The 22575-nt window shown below is 32.1% G+C and overlaps 1 protein-coding gene across 3 annotated transcripts in view; it reads left to right on the top strand.

Annotated features, from left to right (window-relative positions):
* The window catches only part of LOC136040090 (uncharacterized), a 59786-nt gene extending 38034 nt beyond the window's left edge, over positions 1-21752 (top strand). For 2 of the 3 annotated variants that reach the window (XM_065724168.1, XM_065724166.1), the window contains exons 9-13: positions 3673-3915; positions 5928-6052; positions 9706-9769; positions 15388-15441; positions 21295-21752. In XM_065724168.1, coding sequence (XP_065580240.1) covers positions 3673-3915; positions 5928-6052; positions 9706-9769; positions 15388-15441; positions 21295-21398 — 590 coding nt within the window. In that variant the 3' untranslated portion in view covers positions 21399-21752. Of the gene's footprint in view, positions 1-3672; positions 3916-5927; positions 6053-9705; positions 9770-15387; positions 15458-21294 lie in introns of all 3 variants that reach the window. The other variant, XM_065724169.1, reaches the window with a different exon arrangement.
* Positions 21753-22575: the final 823 nt, after the last annotated feature.

The following is a 22575-nucleotide window of genomic DNA, read 5'->3' as shown; positions in this document are numbered from 1 at the left end:
AGAATCTGTTAGTAAGGAATCTTAGAGAAAATGAAAGAGTGTATTATGAAAATTCATTTAAAAATTCTGATTCTCCTCGAAAAACTTGGAATTTAATTAAGGAGAAAATTGGAAAAAATAAAAAGCTATCACATCCTGAGGTATTAATTAATACAAATGGTGTAGAAGTTAGAGAACGGCAAGATGTTGCTAATATGTTTAGTGATTATTTTACTGGTGTTGGTCAAGCGATTGTTTCAGAAGGAATAGATTTGTCCCCTTACAGGTCGCATAAAGAATATTTACCCCCCAGTGAATGTACGAGCATATTTCTGGTCCCTGTTAGTTTTGCTGAATTCCATAAGATTATCAGAAATATAAAAAATGGTAATTCAGTGGGACATGATGAATTATCAACAAATTTGTTAAAGAGTATTGCCGAAGTTATTTTTGAACCACTTATCCACATTTTCAATTTGAGTATCAACTCAGGTATATTTCCTAGTAGATGGAAAATTGCCCGAGTAATTCCGTTGTATAAACAAGGCGATAAATCTGATGTAAGTAATTATCGTCCAATTGCAATTTTATCACCACTATCTAAAGTGTTTGAAAAAATGTTAAAATAAAGGATTTCTAGCTATTTAGATAAAATAAATTTCTTTACCAAATTTTAATTTGGATTTAGGGCAAACCGTTCGACAGAGCACGCAGTTGCAGCTCTTTCATTAGAAATAAATGATTGTTTAGATGATCATTTCCATGTGGCTACTGTTTTCTATTATATAAGAAAAGCATTTGACACTTTAATTCATGAAATTCTTTTTACAAAATGATAAATTCCGGCATAAGAGGGAAAGGATTGCAAATTATTAAATCATACCTATGCGGACGCAAAATCACAGTAAATATCGGTGGAAAAATGACTAATTTAAAAAGTCTTATTGATATTGGTATCCCCCAAGGCTCAGTATTAGGTCCACTTTTATTTTTGATCTATATTAATGATCTTCCCCGAGGTTTGCATGAGAATAATAGCCATGCAGTTCTATTTGTAGATGATACAGCTATAACAGTTAAAGCTAGGGATTTATCGACATTGATCGAAAATCTGACTATAAGTGTTACCTCAGTTAATCGATGGTTTGTTTCTAATAATCTAGTACCGAATTTTAGGAAAACTAATTTTATGGTTTTTGGTCGTTCAAAACGTTCCACTCGAGAGATTTCTTGTGAGGAGCTACAGGCTGGTGATCAAAAAATTTGTAGGGTCGAATCATATCGTTATTTAGGAGTTTTTCTTGATCCCCTTTTGTCATTTCATAATCATATTGAGTATCTAAGATTAAAACTTGCTCAAAATTTTGGGTCGATGTACCGTGTGAAGAATATTTTTCCTTTTACCATTTTAAGAATAATTTACCACTCTCTAATTACTTCTTATTTGAATTATTGCTCAGTTGTATAGCTTAATACATTTTGGAAGCATATAAAACCCTTACAGGTACTACAAAATAGGGCAATAAGAATACTTGGAAATTTCTTACATCGACCTTCAAAACTTGAAAATGTTTCGGAAACTAAAACATTATTCCTCTTCTTAAATTTGTTGGATTTAAATGAAATACGAATATTAAATACTTCCATATGGCATTTTCAAATCCAAAATTCTAAAAATTATTTCTATGACAAATCTCTGTTAATTTTACTTCCTCGTTCGGATTGTTGGAGGTCTAGGACGTATCGAATTCCTTTTGTAAGTTCTGAAAGGTCAAGGTTTTCGATTAGATACCAAATACCCTTCATTGCTAACAATTATAAGCTGAATGATAAAATTCTGTTTGATCCATCCCAAAAATCTCAGCAAAAATCTCAGCTAAATTTAAAAAAGCAAATATTAAAGATTGTTTGCTAAAATTTTGACTATTCACCATTGATGATGGAAAATTAAATTATTTGATCTTCTTATTTGCGTGTTTGTTTTTGTGTCCCTGTGTCTGGGATGGCCTCCCACGCCCCTCCTGCCCGATATTTATATATTTACTTATCTTTTATAAGTTGTTTTTCTATTTTGTTTGTCTTTTACCGTATTATATTTTGAAATCATTATTACGATGAGATGTATTTTCTTATGTTTTTGCACGTCCCAGCCTTACGAGCTCTGCTCTCTGTTGGGGCATAATATTGTTTGTGTATTTTTTGAGTTGAATAAAGAAAAAGTTGAAAGTTGAGTCAATATTTTAAATCATGGCTGCTATAGTTTTGCATATCTGTCGTATAGTTCTGCATGTTTTCCTGTGAAATATGTTTTGCAGCAAGCCTACTGCTGTAACTTGGGCTCAGACTAAACACTACTTATACCTTTGAAGTCAATAGTTCCAGGCATATCTATTTGCCGAGCCAGATTTATGACAGTACTTGGACTTTTTCTTAAAATGTGTTTTAAATTAGCTTATGTGATTCATTTGTATTGACAGGAATATTTTCCTATTTTTTCCTGCTATCAACCCATCGTCAACGCATTTTACAGTCCATAGAAAAAGGCAAAAGAAGGTTTAAAAAAAAATGCAATTCTGTAAATGGATGCAATAAACCCAATGCAAATTGAAAAATATATAATTCAGGCAAGGCTGTATCTAGGGGGTTTACCAGGTATGAATCCCTCCCTACCCCCTAAAAAAAGTTTTGTTGAAGTTTTGAAAAGGCAGAAAAAATAATGTATATAACCAAATTTTTGATGTGTTTTGTAAGATTTTTTTTCCACCCTCCTCCCTGAACGAAAATCTCGGACACACCACTTGAATTTAGTAGATGAGTAAAGGTGAATCCTGGCTGTCGAATGATATCAAAAGTGTCGCCTTGTATTAAAACCGCTGGACTCAAGGAAAATAATCTACTTAAAAGCGGGACACATAACTTACTAAATTACCTACCAAAGACGTGGGACGTAGAAGAGAACATAAACATTGCATTAAAGGTGTCAAGGTCATGCCTGTACATAAGCTTAAATTTTATCAAAAGAGAAGACACCACAAACTTCTGTACTTGCACCAAATTGATTAAATTTATAGCCACGCTTCCACGCTTTTTATATATATTCCATATTGATAATTTCTTTAATTGGAAATTAGCTACTGAAAAAACTGAAGCATCTAGAATTTCCTACTACCTAAAGAATTTAAACGTATTGGTTGCAAAATTAAGCTTTGAGGAAGTGGAGTTTTAAGTGAGTTGCTGAGATGATCAAAATGATTGATTTGGCTGTGTTTTGAGCAAGGAGTCGGAAAGTGATGTTGGTGAAGTATCCCCCCCCCCTCACTACTCGGGAAACTACTTTTTATTGAATAAAAAAAGTCCTGATTCATTTGACACAATTTCGTTTGTAGGTTCTAGATGCTTAAGCTAAGAATAAAATAAACTAAGGTTTGCTACTAGAATTATTGAAAGCAAATGCGAATGCGGTATATACACACCTTTGCTTTTGTTTGCAATATTTCTGGACATAAAAAAGTCAAGTTTATATCTAGGTCCTTATTTGAAGTGAGTGATCAACGTAACTATGTAAGCTAGAACGTGAAGTTTTTCTCGATGCATTTTTTACCAATAAGATGATTGGATTTATAAAATTCTCGCCAAGAGTTCATTTAAAAAAAAAAATCCTTGAACAATGACTTGAATTTTTTTCTCTCTTAGGTTTAACGTCATCACAAAAGAAAAAGGAGACAACGACCGATAGCAATGCGTCTGAAGAAGAACATGAAGTGAAGAAGAAATCAAAAAAGAAAAAGGACAAAAAGAAGAAAAAGAAGAAGGAAAAGAAAATAAGGAAGAAAAAGAAGAGGAAGTCCACAACTGAATCAGAGAGTGAAGTAGATGAAGAAAATGATTCGCTAAAACTCAAGGATAAAAAATTGAAGAAGGCTTTGTCAGCAATAGGTATATTTGATCTATAGAACATTTATTCATAATAGACCCAGACAGCATGTGTTTTCACCGAGTTCTTGTCTTCTACGCCACATTTAAAGGTTTCTTTTTAGGTGCTTGAAATAGTTGATACAATTCGCCTTGTGGTAGCAAAAATTTCGTATCCGCGCTTTTTGAATTTCGAGAAAAACGCATTTGAAAAAATTGGTTGTTGTGGAACTGAATGTATGGTAGATGAATGAAACGTCAGTTTGAAGGCGCTAGTACGGGAGACTTGTTGGCAGAATTTTTGTCCTGTTGGATAAAATTTACTAGGTCAAAAGGTCAAACGACATTTTTGCCCGTCATTTTTGCTGCGAAGGTAGGAAGGACTGATTCATTAGAAAACGACAGTTTGGAGCCGACTCTTTTCATGTTGTCTGGTGTAAATTGTAATTGTTTAAATTTGGAAAATGGATCATTAGTGCACTTAAATATCTTGGAGGGCATGCTTGAAACACAGCACTTTGTTTATTTGAATAATGATGTACTGGTGCCTTCTGCTAACTTTTTTTGTTGCTGCTTCACCAATTCCAGTGGAGAGTGTACTTCGGAATGCTTTAGACTTTTTTCAATACAACTATGGCCCGTATGTACCCTCGAGTTACATGGCTGACAGTATTTCTTTGTTACTTTTAATAGTCTAAGATACTCACGAAGTATATCCTGTATGGCGAAGCTCATGATTGAATTTTGGTTCCGTGGCACACATGAATCCGACCAATTGATAATCTCAGAAACATCAGAATAGGTAGACAGAATTCTATTAACCACCAGGAAGGCATCACAAGATATTTGTTTGCTCCATATCCTGCAACTATCTCAGCCCATACTACGCGTTATGCTACTTCTATGAGTTCCAAGAAGCCCGATGATATGAGAATGCTCCCGTCAAGCTATAAGCTTTTTTTTTTTTCTTTTCTAGAAAAATTATGAAGCATTACCACGAGGAAGTGCCAATGCATTTTTAATTCTTAGCATAGAACTTGTGTGGAACTACTAGCTCTATCTTTTTTGTCTCCTGTCTATTCTCAGCCTTACTATCGTCATTTGTTTAATACTCTTCTTTTTTGGTTCTGACAGCTGAATACCATGTTTATGAACAACATGTCTGATAACTTCTTCATGGGCTTATACCCATGTTGAAAAACATGGTTGAAAAAATTCAACCATGAATTTTCGTTGAAAAAATTCTTATAAATTTATAAGATTCCTTCAGCACTACAGATTTCTACATAAACTTCATCCATTTTGGAAACAATCAGAGTTGTGTCTAAATATTCTTTCTTTGGGTCTGATCTAGGGCAGTCATACTCAATTTTTGAAAAGGATTCAATATGCCTTTTCACTGTATCAGTGTCTTCTGCATTTGTTTTATTACAGGAAATCTTAATTACATTTCATTGATGGCTGCCTGCACTAGTTATAATATTAATTATAATTCAAATATCAAATATTAATAGAAATTCAACTTTTTATGAAGTTACAGTAAAATGTTTGCTTTTATTTGAGAGTAATATAAATTCTTTTTTGTGTCTTTTTTTAATAGATCAACACTGATGAAATAAATAAATCACAGAATAATATTCACGGAAAGTTATCAAATCTAGGTTATTCAAAACTAAGTATGTATTTTCCATCACGAGAACCTTCCAAAAGGGAAAAAAATACTATAAACCAGAATTGGAATTGCAATTAATTTGGAATCGAAAGAAATAAAAATTGAAAATAAAATTAGAAAACAGAGATTTTAAATTAGTTTAGTAATTTAAAAAAAAAACGAATAGAACTATGTGCTTTTCGTAGATTTCTATTGTCAAAATTGAGATTAAATCGTTTTTTGTTTTTTTTTCGTCTTGGATAGTTAGTGTGTTTTTAATTATTTTAATCCTAATTCTAAGAATCTATTAATCGTTACAAAGAAAAGACGAAAAAGTGCTCAACAACGACTCTTAAGAAATTTCAAATAATTGCTTTTTTTTTAGAGTCGCTTGCTGGTTTTAAAATTGAAATCAAGCCGAAAGTCGACGTTAAATCGAATGAAGAAGTGTCGTCTTCTGTAGATCTCCGCCAAAGGCTCCAAAAGCGGAAAATCAGGTCATCACAAAAGGTTTGGTCCCAGCTTAATCCTATTTTGGTTCTTAAAAATTCTAGTTTAACTAATGTTTCTAGTTTAAGACTTCATAAACAGGATACCTGGCCGGGTGAGGAATTAGCCGCGATTTAAATGTATATGAATCTACAGATATATTTAAGGGGGGCCTCGGAGTCCGGTCTCCTTCGAATTTCTATATTTTCTTTTAATTTCTAAGTATGACTTATTCAATTTGTTCTATAATTACTTCATGCTTGTTCTCCTCCCCCTCCTTCGAAAATTTTCCATTATTTCCCCTCTGCTAACCCCCCCCCCCCCCCTCATACACACACACACACAAAAAGCGTTCTGCATACGTACTTGTATGTGTGCGTCCATTTTATCTCCCATTATTCAAACAAATAGAGAATTAGAGATGTATTAACTATTACAAAAGCTAAAAAAATTCAGATGTTTCTACGGGTGGCAAGTTCCTTTGGTGGCACATCTTATTTTAGCTCGTGAAGTTTTTTACATGGATTATGAAACGCGTACTTCCCACTTAAATAAAGAGTATACGTCCGTGGAGGGATATGTAAAATATATTTCGACCCAAGGACCGTTCTTAATCTTTGTCTATTCTAGCTCTAAATACCAAATGCGGGACAATGCTTCACAACTATAAATTCTAGCGAAGAGAACTTTATTTAAACCACATAGTCGACTTATCATTGAACTGTAAGCTTGATGTATTCTGTGTTAACATGCTCTAATAATATTAGCCTCTTTTCTTTCGAATTTCGCCCTTCTGAGCAATCAAGGTAATTAAGTTTATCTCACGGTCTTTGATGGGCGTACTAGCAAATCTACTATAACATCGGATTCACATAATAACTGTTATCGGGTTAGCAATGATCAGTTAAAAAAAAAAAACTACAGCAATATCGGATTAATATAATATTGATTATCCGTTCAATAAATCTACCACAATATCGGATTAACATAATATTGGTTATCGGTTTAACAAATCTACGATGTCGGATTCACATAATAATGGTTATTGACCAAAAAATAATTGGCTTAAATATTATACCACAATATCGGATTAACATGACATCGGTTATCAGATTATCAAATCTATCGCAATATCGGATTAAGACAATATCGGCATTCGGTTTAATATATCTAAAATAATATTGATTTAACATAATAACTAACATAATAACAATTATCGCCTTTAACAAATCTACCACAATATCGGATTAACACAATATCGGCTATCGGTTTAATGAATCCACAATAATGTCGATTTAACCTAGTAACGGTTATCGATTTTACGAATCTACCACAATATCGGATAAAGACAATATCGGCTATAGGTTTAATAAATCCATAATAATATCGATTTAACATAATAACGGCTATCAGTTTAACAAATCTACAACAACATATCGGATTAGCATGATATCGGTTATCGTGTTAACAAATTATTGGCTTAACAGATTTACCACAATATCGGCAATCGGTTTAATAAATCTTCAACCGTATTCCTTTAACATAATATCGGTTATCCGTTTTACAAATCTACGATATGGGATTAATATATTAACGGTTATCGATTTAACAAATCTACCATAATATTGGATTAATATAATATCGGCTATCGGTTTAAAAAGAGCTTCAATAATATCTATTTGACATAACATCGGTTATCAATTTAACAAATCTTCAATATTGAAGATTACATAATAACGGTTATCGTATTAAGAATAATTGGTTTAACAGATTTACCACAGTATCAGATTAGCATGAAATCGGTTATCGGGTTAACAATTATCGGCTTAACAAATCTACCACAATAATATCTGTTTAACAAAATATTGTTTTTCGGTTATATATTTTCAAACCCAAGGACGGTTAATAAAACTGTCTGGCGAACAGTTCCAAAGTGAAGTTGACTGAAAAATTTGGATTTTGCATAATAAATAAAACAATAGTTAAACACAATAAATACGATAAGCATTACATACAATAAAAATCAAAAGCAAACAAAAGAATAACACGAAAATAGAAAATAAATTAGAAACACTAAGAAAGACAACTAAGGTGGAAAATAATAATCAGAAACAGAGAAAGTAGAGAAAATATAAGAGTCAGTCGTCAATAGACCGTGGAAAAAACATAACAAATACAGACCATAAAAGAAAAAACAAGAAAACAGACGATGAGTCTAAAACTCAAGAAGATTCCTCAAGCATAGTTTTGAAAGAAGAGGAGAAAGACATATCAAATAGGATACAATTTCAAATCGATAGTGTCTGGAAGGTGGGGATTGTCGTATATCATGTGAAGCTGTAATAAAACACCCCAAACACGGTAAACAATGTGCCAAAAAAAATTAAAGACAATAAAAACACTCCATGTTTGATAGACGATGCTCTAGAAAAAAAACTAAATGGCTAGAAATACCCCCCCCCCCCAAAAAAAAACAAAACAAAAAAAAAACACCCCAAATACGATAAACAATGCATTCAAAAAAAAGTGAGAAAAAAGAATAGAAATGCACTAGTGTAAAGTATAAATAATAATATAGGCAAATAAGGCCACAAAATTAAAAAACTAACGTTAGTAATAATTAAAAACTGAGGAAGTAGAGAAAATAGAGCAGACCTAGTCTATAATAATAGATCTCAAGAGAACAGAAAAAGTAAAGAGTCTAAATGTTATGAATGTTCATGAATATCATTTTAAGAGAAATGGATAGGGATACAATTTCAAAGTGAATTGTCTGGAAGATGGTGATTTAGTGTAAAAAATGAAACAACAATAAAACACTACAAACACGGCCAATCAAATACTAAATAATAATGCATAAAAAACGGAGAGTATCCACTAGAATAAAGTAAAAACACTCAATAAGAAAATTAAGATAAAAAAATAATATTCAGAGGAACTAAAGTAAGCAGAGGGGTGGATAATAGAAGATCATGAAAGAGTAGAAAAAAATGATTATTAACAAGAATAGAAGAAAAAAAAATCGAATGAGAAAAAGAATAAGAATAGAAGGAGTCTAAAGATTTTGAAGAGATATCTTAAGTCAAATTAAGTGGGAAAAGGAGGGAGTTTTGTTTTTTAGATAAAATGATAATAGAGCACATCTAATACGATAGACAATATTCTAAGTCACAATATATTGAAGAATGTTCATTAAAATAAATTAAAAAACACTAACAAAGGAAAGCAAGAACAAAAAAGTAATAATTAGAGAAAGTTGAAAAAAAAACAGAGGGCGGATTCAATTATAATAGACCATGAAAGAATATATTTGATGTTTGCATAACTTTTTTCTTCTCTCTTCTTACACATTTGCTTTGATCTTCTTTTTTTTTACTTCCTTCATATTTTATAGCAAAATAGTTTTACTTATCCTTTTTTGGCATATTTTGCGAGTCCAATTGTATAGTTTGTCCTCGATATTTTTTTTTTTCAGTTTCGTCAATATTTGTGTGCTTATGTAAAAACCTGTTAAATACGCATTAATTGCCCTAGAGATACTTAAGGAGAATTTTTATTGCCCTAAGGGGCGGATGATTCCTGGCAGATACTCTTTTGAGGGATTTTCTCCTTCATGTAGTCTGAGTGAGATTTGTTCCTGTATATTTCCTTAATATATTCTCCTTGTCTTTCAGGGGAGGTACAATTATAATGATAGTGAAAGTGAAAGAAGTCCAGATATCGCAACAAGCAGACAAGGTAAGGATTTACCCTAAATTAAGGATTTTGTTTAAGAATCATTTAAATAAAAATTGATTTTATTTTTAATTTGAAAGCAGTATTAAAGTTGAATTCTGTCGATATAAAGTTTAATTTTGGATGTTTGTATGATATATATATATATATATATATATATATATATATATATATATATATATATATATATATATATAAAATTTTTAGGGAAAAATTTCGAAAAGATGAAAATAATTTTTTAAAACGCTTGACAAAAATCTCCCCCCCCCCCCCAAAAAAAAATGCTTTATCAAAATGCTCATAAAATGCTTTTATTTTGTTGTATTAAACCACCTGTTGAATGAAATAGATAAATCGGTTTATCTTGGATTTTGAAAGGCCTGAAGTCTGTTAACTCAAAAAACTGCAAAAAAAAACCGGACTGTCTACGCCCATTTCAGTAAAAGAAACCGGTATTTTCGTGTATCAGGGTTTAAATAAGCTAGCACTTAATTATTTGTGTGATGCATTGTCAGCGAATTCTACGTACCATTTTTATTGTACAAGGAGTTCCGCAGACCTAGTAAATGAGAGACGTCATAATGATAGATGCAGTTGTGTATTTAGACATGTGGGTGTTTGGTTTCGAATATTCTTCCTGAAACCACAAAAATGATGAAAGTGTATCTTCTTTTAAAAATAAGATAAATCATTTCTTCATGAGTAGGGATGGAGACGGGGGGGGCTGTCTTTGCTCCACCAGGAGGCGGCGACATCATAGGGCCTTGTATACCCGCCAAGCTGTATGGAGACAAACCTTAAAGAAAATGACACTCCTTAAATTAACCAATCTATGAAAAAAATGGTCAAATTCTTATGTGCTTTAAGTAAACATACGTTGCAAGCCTATTTATCCGATTTGAAGCCACTGTTGAGGTTTACAAACAGAGGTATAACATTATTTGACGTTTAACACTTATGACCAAAGCCGACAGGAAAAACCTCGATAAAGAGAAAATAAATACCTGCTACCTTATTTGCAGCATAAAGGTTAACTTCTTGCTGGGCCAAAAGCCAACGCCAAACCCGATTCAGCAAAAAGGGTAAACTTTAGTAAAGGGAAACAACTTACCAGCTGCCTTTTTTGCAGCATAAAGTTTGGCTTCTTCCTGTGCTTTGCCTATGTTTTTTTTGTAACGAATTCTTGTGTTGTAAAGTATAGTAAAATGTCTTTTTTTGTTATTTTTGTAAGCTTTTCTTAGAGAAAGCTCTTTTTTTACCTTTCAATCAATAATATCTAAATCTTTTCCATAAAAAGCTCTCAAACGTAGCAGTAAATTTGATCTTATACCTAAAACTCCTCTCATTTGTTTGGTACTTTTTAGGCATTTGTAAGTAAGATACGTAAGTAAGTTGAAATAAGGCGGCTATCGCAAAAACTTGGCGGCTATCGCTGATTTGCTTTTCTTTACAACATATTCAAAGCCAAACTATACTTGTAAATATAAATCAAACTACACACATTAACTCTTTTTTCGATATCTACCAAAACCGGGACGAAAGAATTTCCATATTGGTTTGTTCTTGCTTTAACGGGAACTAACTTATCTTGCTTTCTCCTTCTTGATGGTAGAGGTTGATCAGGTAGAATGTCAAGGTGCTGATATTTAGAAAGCAAACACTTTCCAAAACTCATTATCAGAGTATCGTAGCGGTCTTGAAGTGACAGCAGTCCTAGCACTTCCAGAGCCTTTTCGTAGGGGATGTCACGGCGGCCCAAGATGATCGATACCGCTTGCTTCTGAACCGACTCAAGCTCCTGACAAAAATACACTTTTCTTAGTGCTGAGGGCCCGCATATTGTAGGCACGCAACAATGAAGGAAAAATAGTTCTATTCATAAAACCATCTTAAAAAGTATGAGGAGCAAAAGCTATATGCAAGAAAAACACGAAAAAAATTTAATGGCTAAAAAATTTCTCCCATTATATAGGCTATTCTGTCCAGACTGGAGAGAAAGTTTTTTTTATTATATGTTTTTTTATCTGTTTGTTTATGTGTATTATATGTTTTTTTTTGTTAGTGTTTTTTATTTTATTTTATTAAAAGTGTTATTTTATTATATAAAGAGTTTTTTTTCATTTTATTATATCAAAATCATTAGTATGGTTTTGATACTATATATCGAAATCATTTTATTATATCAGAAATTATTTTATTAATCAAAATCAAATCTATATTGTTATAGTTTTGATTCATTCATTAGTAAAGTACTCCTTTTTTTTTAGGTCTAAGAATAAGGTAAATTGACCCCTAAGCAATTTTCTTATTTACTAAATTTAATTAGAAGCCTAAATATTACTATCATAAAAGTAATTTTTCAATAAAGGGTCTTGAAGCTAAGTAACCAAACTAAAGCCTTTTACTGCAATTATGTTTTGTGAGACTCAAGTAACAGTTATAGTTTGATGAGACCCAATTTAGGTTTTTATGAGGTTCCACCTAGAGACCCAACTGGAACTTGTATTATATTGGTCTTTACATTACTAAACCCAATTAGAGTTCCACTAGTTCCTAATTAGAACTTGAAGAACCTAACAATGCAACCAAGCGCTAATAGTAGCCAAAATTTAAAAATTTATTTTTTAAGAAAGTAAATTTTGATAGATATTTTTTACCTAAGGTTGTTTTCAAAATAATAATTTTAATTCAAACTCAACTGATAATTTTTAATTAGAGGCAGAAATTGTTAGCAGTTAACAAATACAAAGTAGTCTACCCTTTTCTCCATCACAGTAAAAAATAGTAGTAAATGACTAAACCAATGCGACAAGTCTAAGGCAAGTAGTAGGTAGTAAAGTTACTCTATTGATCTCTGGAGCGTCTATGGGTACTAAGTTGAAACTTCCATGGAATGCTAAGGGGGGTATTAAACGAAATAAAAAGACACTATGCATCCGGGTTGTCGAAACGGAATATCTCGATAGTACTCTTGTCTATGGGCTCTTCTAAAGGAAACACCATAATAAAAAGTCTAATACTTTATACTATTCAGAAAATTTGTGTTATGCAGATCTCATGGTTTGGTTCCACTTTCTAGTTTTGTCCATTGTATCGTTGTTTTAGATTTAAAATATCGTAATATTTTCTGTTTATACTCGTATTTGAAATAGTTCCCTGTTAAAACATTTTGAAAAGCCTGACACATTAACATTTTAACTGAAAAAAGGTGGCGTTTTGTCTCCAATATTTCAAATATGGGAACTTGCAAAAGATACTAGTACTTCTATTACTAACAACTTACTGCAGCACTAAGTCGCCTTAGGGCAACACATCTACGCACGGTCCTCCCCCATATCAGTCTATTGAAAGCTTCCCTCTTTACATACTCCAGAAGATTTCCTATTTCCCTCAGATTTTCCTTATAACATCCTCCCACTATGTTCGAGGATGATATGCTTTTCATTTTACTAAAGACTGTTGTCCAACAAGGACAATCTTTGACTATCTGTCATCCTTTATCCACAGAACGTGTTGCAGTCATCTCATCCTTTCTATCATTATAGCTCAAGATAACAGGATTGAACCATGTTTTTCGCACAGCTTACTGTTTGGGATACTGTCAGTCAGTAGGGTGCCCGAAACAACCTGTAAGCAATAACTCTGGAAAATATTTATCGAATCCCTCTCCATTTCTTAGAGAGTCCATGCTTCAGATCCATATTTTACCACTGTCATCAATTTAGCTTCCAATATTCTAATCTCTGCTTGCAGATTTATCTTCCTTTTCCTCCAAACTTTTTTAATTGTCAAAGAACGCCCTTGGCTTTGTCTATTCTACTTTTAACATCTTCAGTGTACCCACCGTATTACTTTTAATATTTCCTAGATGTTGATACCAGTCGTTGTTATCTGATATCACCTCTTCACCATCACTTATTCCTAGTCTTAACGACTTTGTCTTCTTACACTAATTTTTAGACATTTTCTTGCATTCTGAACTGGAAAAATCTCTGGGAATTCATTCGTTTTGCTAACATTTTCATCTAGAATGCTTAAATACATAAGTCTACGAGAGTTTTTTTCACCATTTATTGCTTGCTCTTCCATTGCCTTTGCTGTGCTCCATAGGACGAAGTACATTAAAACGATCCATTTAAACGGTGATAGAACCCAACCCTACATTAATCCTGATTTAATACTAAACCAGCTACTAACTTCATACCCTACCCTAAGCACGAAAATGTAATGCTGTCCTAAGCACTTGGTGATTTTAAAAGTTGTGCAGTATTTTCACTGTTCAACGTAGCATCACAAACGAAAATGTGATGCTGTCCTAAGCACTTTTAAAAGTTGTGCAGTATTTTCACGGTTCAACGTAGCATCAGAAACGAAAATTTGATGCTGTCCTTAGCACTTTTAAAAGTTGTGCAGTATTTTCACGGTTCAACGTAGCATCAGAAACGAAAATGTGATGCTGTCCTAAGCACTTTTAAAAGTTGTGCAGTATTTTCACGGTTCAATGTAGCATCAGAAACGAAAATTTGATGCTGTCCTAAGCACTTTTAAAAGTTGTGCAGTATTTTCACGGTTCAACGTAGCATCAGAAATGAAAATTTGATGCTGTCCTAAGCACTTTTAAAAGTTGTGCAGTATTTTCACGGTTCAACGTAGCATCAGAAACGAAAATGTGATGCTGTCCTAAGCACTTTTAAAAGTTGTGCAGTATTTTCACGGTTCAACGTAGCATCACAAACGAAAATTTGATGCTGTCCTTAGCACTTTTAAAAGTTGTGCAGTATTTTCACGGTTCAACGTAGCATCACAAACGAAAATGTGATGCTGTCCTAAGCACTTTTAAAAGTTGTGCAGTATTTTCACGGTTCAACGTAGCATCAGAAACGAAAATGTGATGCTGTCCTAAGCACTTTTAAAAGTTGTGCAGTATTTTCACGGTTTAACGTAGCATCAGAAATGAAAATTTGATGCTGTCCTAAGCACTTTTAAAAGTTGTGCAGTATTTTCACGGTTCAACGTAGCATCAGAAACGAAAATGTGATGCTGTCCTAAGCACTTTTAAAAGTTGTGCAGTATTTTCACGGTTCAACGTAGCATCACAAACGAAATTGTGATGCTGTCCTAAGCACTTTTAAAAGTTGTGCAGTATTTTCACGGTTCAACGTAGCATCAGAAACGAAAATTTGATGCTGTCCTAAGCACTTGATAATCTTAAAAGAATTAAAAGAAAGGTCTTAGAAAACTGCGGTTTTCAGGTTTGATTAGACTCAAGATGAGTCTACGGGATGGAGGTGTTTTTATTTTAATGCCCTTTAAAAAGATAGATTTGCATCACAACCGATTTGACATCGCATTTCCCTCTATTATCATCACCGTAAATCAGATTAATAATTTGATTATTAATAAAGTTGATAGATAAAACGCTAAATTAATTATTTTGAATTCTTATTAAGGAAACAAATTTCAGGTTGCTTATTCCCAATATGTTTGGTGATGGGCGGGGGAGTAAGACGTTTAATTTTTTCTATCTGGGTGAGAAGTTGCCTCCTGTGCTTCTATTTGATTTTCAAATGAATAGTTTAGTTTAATATAGTTTACTAATCAAATTTGTCTTTAAATTGTAGGCAGTACGCGATCATTGGATTCTGTGGGACGAAATGTCGCATCAAAATATGAGGGTAAGAAGAATATCAGGTGACGAAATTACTTGTGCCATTTCTTGTCTGATATTATATTCTAGGTTTTACCAGAAAACTATTATTGGCAAGGCCGTACCCAGGAGAGGGGGTCTGCCGGGTTTACCTCTCCCCCCGCGAAATTTTTTTCCAGTTCATAAAAAAGTAACTGAAATGCCCATAAACAAATTTTCGGTACGTTTTTGTGATTTTTTTTTGTCACCCCCTCCCCCTGAATGAAAGTCCTGGATACGTCCATGAAAACAGGATATTGTTTTTTATGTTAAATTGAAATTATTCGCAGAATCAGGCTGTGATATCTCTGATATTTTTGCCCCGTGTGTGTTTTGTTTTTGTTTTTTACAAATCACTTATTTTTAACTATGTTTCATCTGTTTTTTTTTTTTTTTTTTTTTTTTTTTTTTTTTTTTTTTTTTTTTTTTTTTTTTTTTAGTGTAATGTTGAGACTATACTACAATTTTAGACCTTATTGTCTAAGCACGAATCTCAGGACGTTTTTACTGCACATTGAAGATGTTTAAATTTCTTTTACTTTTTTTAATTTTCATTTTTGTTTTGTCAGCTTTATCAGCACTGCTCAAATCATCCAGAGCCTATCAACTCTGACTAATTGCTTTCTAGAAAAGTCTATAAAACTCTTGGGAAAAAAGACAGCTCTCGATTTTTCCCCCGTTAGATTTCGAGAAATTTATTTTGCCTTCCTCTAAGATTTCATGAGTCGACCCCACTGGGGAAACACCCCTAAAAGGGTGAGTGATCTTGTTGAAAATTACACCATCAAATTCTGTATATCAGACATACTTTGTTACAGAAAGTTCAATCCCTAATTTACAAAAATGTGATTTTTTTTCCAGAAAGATTGATACAAACACATGTCATTTTTTCATTTTTTGTCGATATGTCGGCAACTTGAAATCTGGCAGTCGAAGTGAGCCAAAACTTCTCTTAACGCCTTGCTTGTATGGAATATTTTCCTTTAGCTTTTGTAATTAATTTATTTATAGTTTTTAAATTAGTTTGAAAACTGTTTTTCTATTTTGAAAGAGCAGTGTCTTTAACTTAGTACTCAAATTATCATATTTTTGACAGTTTTAAATTTGCTAAATTTTTATCTATGTCTTACTTGAAGTTAAAACTCTAAGTTTGCTATGGTTAATGTGAATAAAATAATTTAAGCCTATTGATGTCGACTGCCCTTAGTATTGTTTATATTGTTATTATATGTGTTTTTTTATATTTAAGATGTTAAACATCTTTTTTGATTTATTTAAAAGCGAAGAAAGTCTAAGCTTGTCAAGATTATGTTGATAGATGAGTTTAAAAAAGTTTAGAAACAGATTACTATTTAAACAATTTTCGCTTTGTCCATTGCTTTTTTAAGTGAAAAAATAATTTTAACAAAAGATACCCTTAGAAACCTCTTGGGGGAGGGGTTAATTAAGTTAAGATAAGTAAGGAGGGGGTAATTAAAAACTAAAATGACATAAGCTTGTCAACATAATGATGGTAGTTGAGAAGATCGCACGAGTTTTTTGGGATGAGAATTTTTGGTTTGCGTATTATGGCTATTCTGGATTTGAGTTTTCTAAAAATAGTAATATAATTTGTCCTGTTTAGCAATTTGAATAAATCCCCCCCCCTCTCCACGAGTAAATTCATGTTTATATACATGAGCAAATAATAAATGGCATTTTCAACATCGAGATATATATTTGTGCTGGTGTCAAAGAATTTTGCGAAGAAATTTAAATCATTTCAATTGTCTTTGTCATATCAATTGTCTTTTTAGATATTTATGATATTTTTACGCATTTCAAAAATAGGTTGTCGAACTCTAGACTATTTACAGTATACAGTACAAATGCTAGTTTAAAAATTTACTTATTGTTTGCTTAGGGTAACATTGGTGATTTTATTTTCGGAATAATTTAAGTTAGATGTAAAGCAGATTTAAGGAGTTTATGCTACTAATATTTTTGCTAGATGCGATACGCTAGATGGTGTTCTCTTTTTACAGGCGAGTTATTGGTCTTATAGGTTTTCTATAATTTTTGTTTTTAAATTAGAAAAATGTCCCTGTGTCATCTTACGAATTTAACAAATTGGCTTAAAAGAAATGAATCAGCTAAAAAAAAAATCTAATTTTGAGAATGTGATAAATTACAAAAAATATTGACATTTTATGAATCTCTTTCTGAAACAAAATAATCACCGTACATAAGTATTCTAGTTACCAAATTGATTAACGCTATGAGGTAAATAATTCAAATTTTGATAAAGAAGATAAAGGATGGTATAACGTCAAATGGCGTTGTTTGATTTCCTGTCAGGTGAGTTTGTTGTCTTTAATTTTCTATTCTCTTTGTGTTTTTTAGTTTAAGAAATGTTTTTGCCTACTTCTAAGCGTCGAGTTTGTCAATTTGGCTTAAAAAAGGTTATTTAGCCCTAAAAAAAAAAAAAGTTGTTTAACGTCTAAAACTTAATTTATGGAAATAGCTTACGTTTTATAAAGCTTTTCCTGAAACAAAATAATCCCTTTACACAAGTTTTCCAGCCGAGTGCCCCCCCCCCCCTCACACACGCACATGTACAAGTTCCAAGGTTTTGGCAAGCGGGGCTGACGCCTTGAAATTCATTTCTGTGTTAGCTTATGTTTTCAATTTAGCTTATTTGTCTGCATCTGTTGCCCCATTGGACGATTTTGTCTGGACGTTCTTTATATTCCTCCTCCAAACTCCAGTTACCCCCCCCCCCCCCGTTTCCAGCTGCCAAATTATAGCTCCATTACTCAGTCTGGGGAGCAAGCAAAGATGTTCCAGTGGGTTTTACTACAATTTTTTCATTCCCATAATCCCCCCGATTTTTTTCTAAAGAGAACAGAGTTCACCTAATCCCACAAAAATTGATATGAACGAAAGTTAGCAGGAGATAACAATCCTTAACTAATATAAGGAGAGTTTTGAGGTCTTAATTATTTTTTTCTGAGCCTTTAAGTAATTTTTCTGCCCCAGATTAAAAAGAGAGCTAAAATAATTTTTACTATAAATAATTCCTTTTTTCTTATATTTTTGATGAATAGCGTTGTTAAAATGTTAGGAAGTCGCGTGACCATAAAGAAAATATCGAGTATTTAATTTCCAAATTTATTCTTCATTATCAGGGAAAGACTCATATTTTGGTAATTTGGGGAAGTATGATTGAAAAAGATACCAATTGAAAGTTCTGGTCATTTAAAAAGCATCACATATGAGCCTTCTTTAGATAGGTCGAGTCAATGACTTTTCTAGGTACAGATTTATGGGAGAGGGTCATCCGAAGTTTCAAATGACAGTTTTATCTCATAATTTCAAGAAATACAGTGTTTATTTATTATAGAAAAAGTGTCGAGTGTGTGACTTTTTACTTAGGAGAAAAGAGTGGTACAAAAATATATTGAATTTCTTTTGTGAGAACGATTATAAGTGAGAAAGTTTGTTCTTAGTCTAGTTTTCTAGACCAAAAAAGTTCTAGATTCAACTATTAGGTATATGTTGACCGGATAGCGGTAAATTACCAAGAACACTGAAAATGAAATCTAATTGTTTGAATTAGTTAGGTTGACAACCAAGGAGTATGGATGACTTATAAGAGTGGGAAGTGGTGCTAATGTCAACAAATAAAACTATCAACATATTCTGGTGCTTGACGACACTTGGCATTTCTTCTGAGTACAACAAAAATAATTAATTTAATTTGTTTAATTGGTAAATTTTAGGCAGTAATAACTGTCTTAACTAAGTTCCTGGCGTAAAAATGATTATGCTAAATATCACTAAACACTTGGCATTTCTTCTGAGTACAACAAAAATAATTAATTTAATTTGTTTAATTGGTAAATTTTAGGCAGTAATAACTGTCTTAACTAAGTTCCTGGCGTAAAAATGATTATGCTAAATATCACTAAACGCTACATGACGTTGATGTTTTTTGTTGACACTATCACCAGATTCCACTCTTATAAGTAATCCATAATTATTTTAATAACCATAAAGATTTTTCAAAAGGAAAAATCTGGACTTCAATTTTTTATTAAAAAGATCTCTATATGCAGCTGCACACTTTTCAGTAGTTGCAGGTGCCAAATTTGAAGAAAGAAAAGTGGGTATAAAATCAGCAAAGGTAAGCACAGACCCATGGCAACAAGCGGCTTAAAAAGGAGTGGCTTTTCCTTGAAGGTGTGTTTCTATTTGTATTTGATAAACATAAGGTTATTGAAAATTGAATTTTTACAGACGAAAAACGTTACCAACATTAACTGTTCAGCATTGCTTGTTTGTTTTCATTTTTCGACGTGTCAATGCTGATGAAAATATGATACTGCCGTAGAAAGTTCATTTGTGAAAGGTTTATTTTTTAAGTATACTTCAGTCAAAAATTGAAAGTATATGAAAAATACATATTACATTGGCCAATGTTATTGTATGTAAATTATTGCTTTATAAACCTTGTAAGTTTTGACAGGGAATTTTATATACTAAAGCCTTCATCTTCTAGCTTAAAACATTGAAAATATCATAATTTATTTTCATTAAATTCAGGCTTAAATTTTGTACTCTCTTGTCTCCAAATTAAACATTATATTAATGTTTTCCAGGCCTTATAAAACGTTAGCTAACTCACTTATCATATTTGGAACCATCAGGGAATGCCCCCCCCCCCTTCCGCTTCTGAAAACAAGAAGATCTTTAAAAATATATCTGGAGAGGATACTGGAAAATATTTCCATTTGAACCTTGCTAAATGAAGGTTCTTTAAAGTATTTTCTTCCCTTCTTTGAAAATCTCCTGGGGGTGCAATCGGGGAGACTAATAGAGATTAATCCACCTGGTGACCCTCTAACTGAAACATTTTTAACTTGTAGTAGAGGTCCCTCTTATAAATTTATTTGAGGTCTAAGGACAGTTTTTCACTTCCAAGAAAAATTTCCCCCAAGAGACTTGCCCCTCTCTCCTCTAAGAAATATTTCTCAGAGACACTCTTCATTCTCGTGACCATGTGGTTATTTTCGGTGAACATAATGTTGACAAAACTGCAAGGTAAAAAAGGTTCTTTTTATAGTGGTCATCTGAATTTTCGAGGCATCATCAGTTCCCTTGTAAAAAGGGTGGGAGAGATTCTTCTAGGTTGGGTTTTTGATTGACCCTGAAAAGCCTAGTGTACAGTTTCTGAAAAGATTCCCATTAAAACACTTAGTTTTCAAATATTCACCAAGTGTTAAAACAGGTTACTCCTTATTCAGTCAGGTAGTTTATGTAGATTTTCCAAAGGAAAAGGTCTCTGATTGGTCGAAAGCTATGTCATGAAATGATATTAAACGGTGGTCTTCAACTGAAAAAAAAAACTATGAGAATTAATTGTGATAAGTTCTACTAATATAGGGTTACTCGAGCCTCAATATTTCACATATTGCACACATTATCAATTTCACATATTGATAATCACATATTGCCAATTTATCAAGACAATGTATAATAGCATGTGGCAATTTATAGTTGCCTCCAAAATTCATTGTTAGAATTATTTTTCATTCAAAACATTTTTTCTAACAGTTATAAGCTTTTTTTGTCAAAATTTTTATATTATTTATATTTTATACATGTATATATAGATATTTTTTTCTATATTTATCATTTTTACTAATAATATTTATTTATTGGTTGTTTATATTTTTTATTATTGGTATTTATATATATATATTTTTTTTTATATATGGCTCTCATCTATATTTTTATTTCCAATGACATGGAAACGCTATCTAAATTTGACGCTAATTCTTAACGATGTCTCTTTGTGCAGGTTTAATTCAAACTGATCCTCTACTCGTTAAAATGAAAGAGCAAAACGCAAAGATTGAAGCGAGACAACGAGAAATTGAAGAAGATAAAAAGAGACACGGTTGATTTGTGTCGTGACTTCTCGCAGTGTTGCCAAATGTAACCCTTTGCGTGCTTATAAATATTTTTATTCTAAATTTTTGCTTTAAAAGTGCCCTTTCATCAAAATATTTTCGTTCGTTAAGGTGTTAGGTTGTGTATATAATAGTGTCATTTATTTTGTGTGATTAATATATCTGAAATATGTGCTGTTTTCTATTCATGTACGATTGTATTAGTTCGATTCTTGTGATTAAAAATTAAGAAATTAAAAGTGTGTCTAATCCTAGTATTTTTTTATTTTTTTTAAAGAGTATAGTGTTTTATCTGTATATGAGCTGTGAAACATTTGCGTTTAATAAAACTTCAACTTTTTTGGTATTCCCTTGTTTAGTTTTTCTTTCATTCATTGCCACATTGAGGAAAATATTCTGACCTCAAATATAGAATAAAGAGTGGAAGCTAGACTCTGCAAAATTTTGAGGTCAGATTTTGCCATCAACCTGCAGCAATGCTAATTTTTACAACGGAATTATTAACTTGTAAAAATGATATAAATAGCAATAACCAGCTAGAATCTGTCCTCTACTTTGTTTTCTAGCTCTTTGACTTTACCCACTGGGGGGACCTTAATTTGTTTGTGGGGGGAAGATGTTGATTCCCTTATTGACATAGAATTTATTCATTAATCTATATTATTAATCTTTATCATGACTAGTTTGAATTTTGTTATACCTTTTTATTAAATTATTGGTATAATTATGATACATTAATAATAAATCAAATTATTATAAACAAAAGAAAATTAAAAAATGCAAGTCTCCTATTTGTTTACATTCTACATTAATCTTAACTTGGAGCCTTTGTATGACCAACACTAAAACATGTTTCCTTCTGATATTGGCTTTTCTATCTATTTGACTCTGCCCACCACCACCACAACCTCTCATTTTGTGATGGGGGAGGCAATGTCGTTGATTACCTTATCAACATAGAAAATTTCATTAATTTAAATTATTATTCATTATCTTCACTATTTTGAATATTGCTATACCTTTTTATTAAATTATTACTATAATTATGATATACCAATGATAATTAAAATTACCAAAGAAATAAAGAAAAATATTAACATAAATATGATAAAATTATTTTCTTTTTAGGAGCCCTCCTCAAAATCAATATGATATTATAATTAATATTG

This window comes from Artemia franciscana, chromosome 20 (assembly GCF_032884065.1).
Source record: "Artemia franciscana chromosome 20, ASM3288406v1, whole genome shotgun sequence".
Lineage (NCBI taxonomy): Eukaryota > Metazoa > Arthropoda > Branchiopoda > Anostraca > Artemiidae > Artemia > Artemia franciscana.
The sequence above is the reverse complement of the archived record's forward strand: the minus strand, read 5'-3'. Positions and strand labels throughout refer to the sequence as shown.